Below are 12,035 nucleotides of genomic sequence, written 5' to 3'. Positions count from 1 at the left end.
CACTTTAAAAACCATTCCCCCTGGAGGCTGTACTATTACACATCAAAATCACAGAACAGACTAGATTGTATGTAAGAACACATGGAAATAACATTGAACAATTTCTTACACAGATGAGAAAAACCACCCTCAGAGTCTGTGCTGACAGGTATGGCCATTCAACAGCCACTTTTTTAATTCACTGGTGAAAATAAAATAATTTGTTTGGCTTTTTTATACAGTAGGAAGATTGTTCCATTTTTTTAATCGCTCTGTATGAAAAAGCTGTCTGTGCAAAAGTTGTTTTGCAACCCCAGTTCCAATGAAGTTTGGACGTTGTGTATAATATAAATAAAAACAGAATACAGTGATTTTCAAATCGTCTTCAACCTATATTCAATTGAATACACCACAAAGACAAGATATTGTGTGGGCCGCCAGAAGAGGAGATACTGCTGGCCCACCACCAGAGGGCGCCCTGTCTGGAGTGCGGGCTCCAGGCACCAGAGGGCGCAGCCGCCTCACAGGAGCAGCCAGGGTGACAGCTGTCACACATCACCTGCAACAGCTGTTACCAATCACCTGATCAGCAGGGGTACATCAGCAGGACGACGTCTCCACCTCTTTGCCGAGATATCGTTCTACCTGGAAGGTAACGTACCTCAGCTGACTGTTTTGACAGTATCCTTTGTGATTTTGTGCATTATATTGTGGACTGCTTTTCCAACGAGAGGTGGAGGTAGCTTTCCTGCCGTACTGATTCCTGGGTGCAAACGCATCCTCAGTTAATCGCTTTTTTGTTCCTCGCCAGCAGTACCAGGTCCGACACGCGGAGGCAGTGGCCACCTGGGAATTCGGGACTTGGCGGCTCCAGTATTCCCGGGGTCTGGTGGCGGAGGAAATCGTGTGGTTCCGGTTCTGCTTTGGACAGGCGTCTCCTATCTTCGAGCCTGCCCACACGACACCTTTGTGAATTGACTCTTGTCTATTGTTGCAGTCTGTTGTATTTGTTGTGCACATTCACAACAGTAAAGTGTTGTTATTTGACCTACTCCATTGTCCGTTCATTTGCGCCCCCTGTTGTGGGTCCGTGTACCTACACTTTCCCAACAGATATTTAATGTTCAAACTGATAAACCTTATTGTTTTTGTGCAAATATTTGCTCATTTTCAAATGGATGCCTGCAACACGTTTCAAAAAAGCTGGGACAGTGGTATGTTTACCACTGTGTTACGTCACCTTTCCTTCTAACAACACTCAATAAGCGTTTGGGAACTGAGGACACTGAGTGGGTAAAAAAGGAGCATCCCCAAACGTGTCAGCCGTTCACCAGCAAAGATGTGGTGAGGATCACCACTTTGTGAACAACTGCATAAAAAAATAGTTTAAAGATAGTTTAAACAGTTTAAGAACAATGTTTCTCAATGTTCAGTTGCAAGGAATTTAGGGATTCCTTCATCTACAGTCCATAATATAAACAGAAAATTAAAAGAATCTGGAGAACGTTCTACATGTAAGCGACAAGGCCGAAAACCAACATTGAATGCCCATGACCTTCGATCCCTCAGGCGGCACTGCATTAAAGGCCAACATCATTGTGTTAAAGATCTTATTGCGTGGACTCAGGAACACTTCAGAAAACCATTGTCACTTAACACAGTTTGTCGCTACATCTACAAGTGCAAGTTAAAACTCTACCATGCAAAGTGAAAGTCAAACATCAACAACATCCAGAAACGCCATCGCCTTCTCTGGGCCCGAGCACATTTGAAATGGACAGATGCAAAGTGCAAAAGTGTGCTGTGGTCTGATGAGTCCACATTTCAAATTGTTTTTGGAAATCATGGATGTCGTGTCCTCCGGACAAAAGAGGAAAAAGACCATCCAGATTGTTACCAGCGCAAAGTTCAAAAGCCAGCATCTGTGATGGTATGGGGGTGTGTTAGTGCCCATGGCATGGACAACTTACACATCTGTGATGGCACCATCAATGCTCAAAGGTACATCCAGGTTTTGGAGCGACACATGCTGCCATCCAAGCAACGTCTTTTTCAGGGACGTCCCTGCTTATTTCAGCAAGACAATGCCAAGCCACATTCTGCACGTTACAACAGCATGGCTTCGTAGTAAAAGAGTGCGGGTACTAGACTGGCCTGCCTGCAGTCCAGACCTGTCGTCCATTGAAAATGTGTGGTGCATTATGAAGCACAAAATACGACAACGGAGAACACGGACTGTTGAACAACTGAAGTCGTACATCAAGCAAGAATGGGAAAGAATTCCACCTACAAAGCTTCAACAATTAGTGTCCTCAGTTCCCAAACGCTTATTGAGTGTTGTTAGGAGGAAAGGTGATGTAACACAGTGGTAAACATACAGCTTTTTTGAAACATGTTGCAGGCATCCATTTCAAAATGAGCAGATATTTGCACAAAAACAAAGTTTATCAGTTTGAACATTAAATATCTTGTCTTTGTGGTGTATTCAATTGAATATAGGTTGAAGAGCATTTGAAAATCATTTTATTCTGTTTTTATTTACATTTTACACAATGTCCCAACTTCATTGGAATTGGGGTTGTATGTTTGTCTGTCTGAAATCTGGCTAACACCAACAACTCCCCCTACCTTGTTTACAGCACCGAGATATAAAATCTACAGAAATGAGAAAGTGGTAGAGTTGGTGACATTATGATCTATGTTAACCCTCTGGGGCCGACGCCATCGTTTACTAAATTATAAATAACTTTTTTTTTTTTTGTAATTCACTTTTTATTGCTTTATGAACTTTAAAACAGTAAAACCAACACAACCAACACACACACACAGTGGGACAAGAACAAATCCACTATAGTTACAGTAAATTGTTAACAACAAGAAAAAGGGGAGAAAAAAAAGGGGGGGGGGGGGTTGGGTGGTGGCAGGAGAGAGATATATACCACGAGTCCCAGCTTAATGTTCTCCAACTCTTCCACTCTCCTCCCACAGTCACCTCTCCCCTCCACTTCACAGCCAAGATCTTTTACAGTCTGAGTATTTCATCCTTCACATGAAAATCAAACTACTACATTTCACGTATCACCCATTTTGTAATTGGTTCCAATAGGGGCCCCATAATTTCAAAAACACCTCCTCTTTGTACATAATTAAGCGAGTCTGTGTCTCTCTTGATATCTTATGCCAAGATGTAGTAATTTCTTCCCACTTCTCCCCAACAATCTCACCCCCTAAATCCTTCTCCCATGCCGTCTTAAGAGCCTCAAGTTTGGGTGGATGAGATTTTCTCATGAGACTATAATATTTAGATGCCCCACCTTTAACCCCCCGGTTAATCTGCATTATTTTTTGTAACTCGGATTGAGGAACTAGTGGAAGTTTTTGTTTTTGTTGCAATATACAGCTTCGTAACTGCAAATACTTCCAAAAATCCTGTTTGGGGAGTTTGTATTTACTAGCCAATTGTTGAAAGGACATTAAGTTGTCACCCTGAAAAACATCTCCAACATATATAATCCCTGTTATAGCCCATGATTTCCAATACAAAGTTTTTTTCCCTACTTATTATGCCAAAGGGGTGACTGTTTAGTAAAAAATGGGTCAGAGCCAATAATATCATGTGATCTTTGCCAAGTTTCTTTGGCGAATAACAGTAACAGATTACCAGACGGACTTTCACATCCAGTTTGAGAGATAAAAGCTTGCAATGGAATAGGCTCTGTCAGTTCCTTTTCAATCAGAACCCAGCCAGGGGCTTGGGCTTCTGTGCTGTCTATTTTAGCCAACTGGTTGAGAGAGAAGGCACAATGATACCAATCCATTCTTGGTAGATTGAGACCTCCATCTTCAATTGCAGCATTCATCTTATTTCTGTTTAAACCAGGTCTTTTGCCTCCCCATAAAAAAAAATTTACTGCTACGTTGAATTTTTTAAGTAACGGGGATGGGAGACTTATGGGTAGCAAGTGCAAAATATAGTTAATTTGTGGGATAATCATCATTTTAAGGACATTTATTCTACCCAGCAGAGATAATCCTAATTTAGCCCGATTCTGTAAAGTGTTCTCAATTTTCATCAGGGTGGGAAGTAAAGTTTCTGTCATAATATATTTTAAACCTGGTGTGAGTTTTATCCCCAAGTACACCAGACCTGAAGGGAGCCAGTTAAACTGCCAATTCTGTCTAATACTTGGTGGGCATAGTCTAGACAGTGGCATTGCCTCAGATTTTCCCCAATTTATTTTATAGCCTGAAAGAATAGAGGAAGTATCAATTAAAGACAAAATTTGAGGAACTGCTGTCTCTGGATTTGAAGTCACTAACAGAATATCAACTGCGTAAAGAAATAGTTTGTGCTCAAACTTTCTAGCTAAAATACCCTTAATAACTGGATTCTTCCTGATGGCCGTTGCTATGGGTTCCAGTGCCAGTGCAAAAAGCAGAGGGCTCAGTGGACAGCTCTGTCTTGTACCCCAGAATAAAGGGAAACAGGAGGATAAATTCCCATTCGTCAAAACCGAGGCCTTGGGATTACAGTATAGGAGACTAACCAAATTTATAAAGGAGGGACCTAATCCAAACCTGTTTAGTGTTTTGAACAAGTAAGTCCATCCACTCTATCAAAATCTTTCTGTGCATCTAAAGAGAAAGCCACTATGGGTTCAGTGTAGTTCCTTGCCTGCCAGATTAGGTGTAATAATCTGCGTACGTTATCTGCTGAAGACCTTCCTCTAATAAACCCTACCTGATCCAGATGAATCAGGTTGGGTAAATGTACCTCTAGCCTCCTGGCTAATACCTTGGTGCTAGTAGGTCCACAAATTCTTTATAAAAATCTATTGGCAGCCCATCATTTCCAGGAGCTTTCCCAGGGCTCATCTTCTTTATAGCTTGCTGAACCTCTTCCAGTGTAATATCTCCCCCAATCTCCTTTTGATCTTCCTCAGATAGGGTAGGTAGATCCATTTGGGACAAAAACATATCTATATCCTTTTGCTCTATCCCACCCTGTGAAGTGTACAATTTTTGATAGAATATCTTAAATACTTCATTCATTTCTCCTCTGCCTGTCACTATTGTCCCATTTTCATTCTCCACCGAGGTTATTAGTGCGATTATGTCGTCGTTTTACTCTTTGGGCTAAAAATCTCCCTGCTTCTTCTCCTTGTTCGTAATACTTCTGTCTACATTGGAATAACGAGAATTCAGCCTTTTTTTGCAGTATGGAATTTAGTTCAAATTTCAATTTATTCAACTGGGTAAAGATTGTTGGGTCTAGTTGGGATGCATACACTTTTTCCAGATCCTTAATTTCTTTTTCCAATTCAAGTAATTGGACAGTGGCTTGTTTTTTCAAATAAAAACTATGTTGTATTAAGCGGCCCCTCAAACAGGCCTTAAATGCATCCCATTCTAGTCCACTATTGGAAGCTGAGCCTTCGTTAAATTCCCAGTACTCAAGGATTTCCTTCTTGATAAAGTTGCACGATTCTTCACTTTTGAGCAAAGAGGTATTAAGTCTCCACCAACCTCGGGGGGTTTCGTTTTCCGTTTTAAAACCCAACACCACCTCAACTGGTGCATGGTCTGAAAGTACAATATTTTCAATTTAAGTAGAGACAACTGCACTAACTAACTGTTTTGATAATAGGAAATAATCTATTCTAGAATATGAAGAGTGTGGATTTGAATAAAAAGTATATTCCCTTTCGCGGGGGTGTAGAGTTCTCCAAATATCGGTTAAGCCCAACTCGTCTTCCAGAACATCTATGGCTAGTTATGATTTATGTACTAATCCCACCTTGGTAACTTTTGATTTATCTAGGGCTTGGTTTCTTATCTGGTTAAAGTCCCCCCCAATAATTATGTAAGTATCCCCCAATTGTTTAGCCACATTACAAATATTAGCAAAAAAGTCACGAGAGTCTGTGTTTGGTGCATATATATTAATAAAAGAGCATCTGCTACCAAACATATCTGCACTTACTGCTACCCACCTGCCCTCCCTGTCCGAGAGTTGCTTGTGAATAGTAATATTTACACCTTTACGTAATAGGATACAGACACCCCTTTGGCTAGATGAGTAGGCACTATAAAATACTTTGTTGACCCAGTCCCTCTGCAGTTTTGTTAACTCCTCATTATCTAGATGAGTTTCTTGTAAAAAACAGACATCTACCATTTTTTAAGGTACAGGAGAAGTGTCTTCCTTTTTATAGCAAGATTGGCCCCTTAACATTCCAAGAAATAAATTTAAGTGTATGAACCATCCTAAAATAACCTCTCTGTTATTTTACTCTCATATTGAACTTTGAAAAACCAACCCATGAAGATGCAATCATGTGAAAGCAACTTGATATCATTGTGACTGTAATGTACACATAAAAGAAAAAGGCCAAAAACAAAGAAAAAAAAAAAAACAGGGTTGCTTTATCCCCAAAAAACAAGACACGAAATAGTACGTCCGTGAAACACCTGAGGTCCCGACCCGGCCTCCACAGTCCCCCCAATATATTCATATGATCATTTACAGCACCAGGGAAAGATACGTTTATACAAATAGCCAGACTTTCAAAAGCAATAAATAAAAGCAATACAGGTGGGAATTACACCTCCACCTCTATAATTACGAACACAGAGTCTCTACAGATCTGATACAAACACTTGTCTGCACGGATCGGGAAGGGTGCGGCTTATCACCATGTCGTCCACGACCAGCTCAGCCTCCCGCTGACACAAGCTACCAGGAACTCCTGTAGAGGATCAGACAACAAATACGTGCGATACGGCACAGGTTATGGCTGAGGAATTACCTCCAATGGTAGGTGATATCTCGGCAGCGGGGTGATGTCGTCCGGCCTTTATGGAGTGGTTGATGAGATGGTGATAGGTGACAGCTGTCAGGAGTTGATGAATGACAGCTGTCACTCCCGGCTGTTCCTGTGAGGCGACAGCGCCCTCTCGTGCCTGAAGCCCGCACTTCAGGCAGGGCGCCCTCTGGTGGTGGGCCAGCAGTACCTCCTCTTCAGCGGCCCACACAACAGATTCAGTATATAAACGACAAAAATAAATAAAATAAAATAAAAAAATCCAACACACGCAAGTCAGCATTTAGAGCATAAATTCAAATAGGAATCACTGGAATACCAGTGTTTGACACTTGTATTAACATGCTGAATGTCCATCATACATCTTTAGTGGCCTAAACAGTTCTTCAGCTGTTTACTACATAAACATCCTCAATAATATTTCCAGTCCAGAAGAGGTAAAAGATTAGAAACGTAAAATACCTGTTGCGTGTGGAATATAATTTTAAACCGTGAGAAAAAGAAAACGCATGCAGTAACAAACCCAAAAATGTTTTGCTTTGCTCCAGCACTGAACCATATGAACCTGCGTATAATTGTGTTTAATAACAAAATCGGAATGACTCACGTAACAGTTTGTTTAAGTTGAGCCGTAAGCGGCACCATCCTGTCCGTCTCCGTGGTATTTTTATCAGGCTCTCTTAGAGATAAAGTCCATCACCTCGTCAGGAGAGGTGAAGGTGTGTCGGATGTTGTCCGCCACCACTCTCAGCACGGCCGGGTACAACATAGAGTAACGAAGCCCTTTCTCTTGAAGCTGTCTCTTCGCTCTGTCAAATTTTTTGCGCTTCTGTATGACATCTTGGGAGAGATCCTGAAAGAAAGAAATCCTCTTTCCTTGCCATTCCACTCGCTCCTTCTCCCGAGCTGCGCGCAGCACTGTCTCTCTGGCTCCGAACCTCTGGAAACGTACCAGAACATGCCGGGCCCGGTTGCCCCGCTGACCTGCTCTGTGGGCGCGCTCAATTTTGAACTCATATCAACATGTTGATATGTTGTATGTTGATAAAAACCTTCTGCCGACACCTTTTGGGCACCACGTACATTGTTTTCTTTCTTTTCTGTAACTTTTTTGTGTTTTGTTTTTTGTAATGATTTTGTGGTCTGTAAATGAGTGATTTGTGTTTTTTTTTTGTTGTTTTTTTAAGCATTGGTGCCTAATAAATTCAATTCACTTCTCTAAAATCTTGATGTGTAGTATGAGATTACCAGCAGTTGTCAGCATGTACAACTGAGTATTATCAGCACAACACTGATAAGTAATCCCATAATGCCCAAGGAGTGTGATATAAAGGGAGAAAAATGGGGCCGAAGACGGACCCCTGTGGAACCCCATATTTCATGGCCACAAGTTTAGAGATATCATTATTGTACAGGACGCAGTGAGAGTGACTAGATAGGTCAGATGTCAACCATGCAAGGGCAATCCCAAAATGATTCTCCCAGCTATCAAGTAGAATACAGTGATGCACCGTATCAAGTGCAGCAGCAGCAGAACCGTAGTGGTCTCCGAATGCTTTGCAAATTAATTAATATATAGCAATTCAGTTTATTCATATAGCTCTAAATCACAACAGTGTTGCCTTAAGGCGCTTCACATGGGTAAGGTCTAACCTTACCAACCCCTTGAACAAGCATATAGGTGACAGTGGTCAAGAAAAAACTCCCTCTGATGATGAGGATGATTTCTTCCTCATCATCAGAGGGAGACCAGACTCAAAGGGGTGACCCACTGCTTAGGCCATTATATCGGTAACATTGCACGAAACAAAATACAATACAGAAAAACATCCGACATACAACACACTCTGAGTTCAATAGTGCTTTCAAAGCATGGCATGAATTGTAAACAGTGTCTGTTTTCAACCTGATTTTCATCAGGTTCTTTCACAGAAACTCCTCCGGTCTGCTCAAAGTAACATCAGCTGGGTGAGAGAAACCCGGCAAAGAGCCCACCCTTCACAACATGTTTTTCAGCCTGATTGTCATTGTTCTGTTTGTTTGCAGGTGAACGTGACCCCATCAGCGAGTCGGGTAGTTCTGTTGGAGAACATGACGAGATTTTGGTCCGTCCTTCAGATCAGGATTAAGCGATGTCAGCAGGTTAGGCAAAGACCTGAACTCTATCAGATGGATGTGCAGCTGTCTTTGACTGATCACACTCCTCCTCTGCTGACAGGGCGGTATTGATACGAGAGTACACGGGTTTGAGGTTTTGGGACCAAAGCCTACATTCTGGCCTGTGTTCAAAGAGCAACTGTGCTGCAGAACCCACTTGTTCTACAGCACCAAGGCCTACACCTGGTGCCAGGAAATGCTGGAGGACAAGAGCCAGCTTCTGCAGCTTTTTAACAAGTAAGAATACTGCAGTAAAATAACACTGGTACAGGTCTTCAACAGTAATGAATACTGCCCCCTAGCCTTTAAACTATCATACTGATTATGGATTCTGCAGTTTTTCAATAAGTATAAAAACTACAGTAATATCTCAAAAATGCTGGTGTAGTTTTTGAAGAAAAAGAGCAGAAGAATAAAGTTTATTTCCCGCTTGTTCAAGTGCATTTAACTACAAGCACATTGGAGTTATTTTTTTATGACCAATTTTTTACTTATTTAACTTTGTAACAAACAAAACACGAAGAACTAACCGCATTATCAAACAAATATAAAATAAACGTGCACAGGTCCAGGACAGCTTCACAAAACCTTGTGAAACATAAGTCTTGCCAACACATCATCACCAAGGTAGCCACACAACAAAAGGGCTTTAAGGAACCACTGCTTGATTCCAGACAGTGATAGTTTCTTCTGTAGCATGCAGTGGACAACTCTAGACATGCAAATCTATAAAAGACAACAGCCACTGGTGGTGAGACAGAGAATGTGGGGGTTTCCACTTTTACAGTATTCTTTTGATGGACACTTTTTATCACACAATGATGTGAACACCCTTAAAAACAGTATTCCTCAGTGCACTCATTGGTTCTTCTTCTGTCCTCACTCGATGGTATTCAAGTTTGTATGTTGTTTCCTCTTGTAGTTACTGTCATAGACTGTAAACACTGGTAGATGATCACTGATGTCATTGATTAATAACCCACTCGCTGTATTGTTTGGGCAGCATGATGGATTTGTGGTAAGCACTGTTGCCTCACAAGAAGGTCATGAGTTCGATTCCTACCTGTGGCCTTTCCGTGTGGAGTTTGCATGTTCTCCCCATGTGGGTGGGGGTGGGTTTCCTCCAGGTGCGCTGGCTCCTCCTACATTTAAAAGACATACAGGTTGGGTGAATTGGAAACTTTATAACGGTCCAGGTCTCCCTTGTAATAGAGATCTTGATCTCAATGGGACTAATCCATGGGTTAAAGTTCTGCGTCACAACGAAGGATTTCCGTCATCTGGAAAATTTAACCACATATACGCGTGTGCACGTGGTGTCATGCGTGTACTGTCAAAGCAACATCCCATTCTGCGCTAATCAAAACAGCATGCAGCAGCACTGTCAGAGTGGATGGCGCCGCACCGCGGATGAAGGGACTGTGTGAATTTTCACTCCTCTCCGCTGTGTTTATTGCTTGCCATGAGCCACAGTCTATCTCCACCCTATCTTCGTGGGAACATTGGCAGACCTTCCTTTGCTTTGTTGATTCTTTGTTTTATTTCGCTTTATCTTAATTTTTCCCTGCTAAAACCCTAAAGAGCATATGTCTGAGAGTAATATTTATAAGTTAAACTGACCTGTTATGGTCTTCTGAAACAGTTGATAGGTATTTTATAACTTGAAAACGAGACAGACGCTAACGCGTTAGTATGTCTGTGGTGTTTTCAATATTAAAGTTAGCATTAAGCTGTTTGCATCTCAGCACGTTTGTGTGAATTTGTTTTTTAATAATTAATGGCTCAAAGTTTGTTGTAAGTGTCAAATATATTCCAACTTGGAGTATTTTTTGTTTATTTTTATTTATAGCAACAACACCAGTAATAGTAATAATAACTGATAATGCTACAACACAATTTAAGAAAAATAGACAAAAGAACCTGATAAAAACAAAACAACAGAAAAGATAAAACCAACAAACAATGAACATCTATATACATAAAGGGCTACGTCTGTCTGTCTGTCTGTCCGGGGTAAACTTCCAAAGTATCAGAATATATACATGTATTCAGAATATATACAGTTTTTAGGGCTACATATTGTAGCCCTAAAAACTGTATATATTCTGAATCCTCATGACATGGGGAACGAACTGGTACCATTTTTTAAAAGTTGAACTGAAAATTACCCCAAAAATAATCATTTATGTAAGACCATACAGTGTTGTACCATGTGCTTTTCATGCTGCCACTTCTGTCTGTCTGTCTTTCTGTATGTCTGGGATAAACTCCTAAACTATAATATAGTAAGTCCCTTCGGCTGCTCCCTTGTTTGCACTCGGGGTCGCCACAGCAAATCCAAGGTGGATCTGCATGTTGAATTGGCACAGGTTTTACGCCGGATGCCCTTCCTGACGCAACTCCACATTACATGGAGAAATGTGACAGGGGTGGGATTTGAACCCGGAACCTTCTGCACTGAAACCATGCGCATTAACCACTTGACCACCACCCCTGCCTAATCTATAAATGTAGCCCTAAAAACTATATATATTCTGAATCCTCAGGACATGGGGAACAAACTGGTACCATTTTTTAAAAGTTGAACTGAAAATTACCCCCAAAATAGCCGGCTGTGGGTATGACCAGGCAGATTCAAATTTCCAGCCCTATATATGTATTGGCCATCTCTGTTTATTTAATCCCTTTCAACAGCACACTCAGCAAACCACACTTAGCAAAACAACAACATGCTGAGGTTGTGGGTATGGCCAGGCAGATTCAAATTTCCAGCCCTGTATATGTGTCAGGTTTGACCTCGCCTGGACATACAAAAAATGACACTTGAGACAAGAACTCAGACAGAGTTGAGATATCATTTGTGAGCTTTGCAAAGGGGAGACACAGCAGAGCTTGCAGCTTGTACGTACAGTTCTCCAACTGTGACATCCTCCGCGAGGCTCTTTTATTGTGTGTAAAAAACAAAGATAAGGGTGGCGGCTACATGAGTCCACAGGGCGTGTGGTTCCAACATGTGCTATTAGTCATGTGCAGATACGTATGCAATCAACTGAAACATTCTGATCTTAGGTACAG

At 41.4% G+C, this 12,035-nt stretch overlaps 1 protein-coding gene across 3 annotated transcripts in view; it reads left to right on the top strand.

The window, feature by feature from the left end:
* Positions 1 to 12,035, top strand: part of LOC117523944 (cullin-9) — a 376,653-nt gene that overhangs the window by 180,922 nt on the left and 183,696 nt on the right. For all 3 annotated transcript variants that reach the window (XM_034185568.1, XM_034185567.1, XM_034185566.1), the window contains exons 20-21: positions 8,850 to 8,945; positions 9,022 to 9,197. In XM_034185568.1, the coding sequence (XP_034041459.1) occupies positions 8,850 to 8,945; positions 9,022 to 9,197 (272 nt within the window). The remainder of the gene's footprint in view (positions 1 to 8,849; positions 8,946 to 9,021; positions 9,198 to 12,035) is intronic.

The sequence above is a fragment of the Thalassophryne amazonica genome, chromosome 13 (assembly GCF_902500255.1).
Source record: "Thalassophryne amazonica chromosome 13, fThaAma1.1, whole genome shotgun sequence".
Lineage (NCBI taxonomy): Eukaryota > Metazoa > Chordata > Actinopteri > Batrachoidiformes > Batrachoididae > Thalassophryne > Thalassophryne amazonica.
This window is presented reverse-complemented; position numbering and strand designations above follow the sequence as displayed.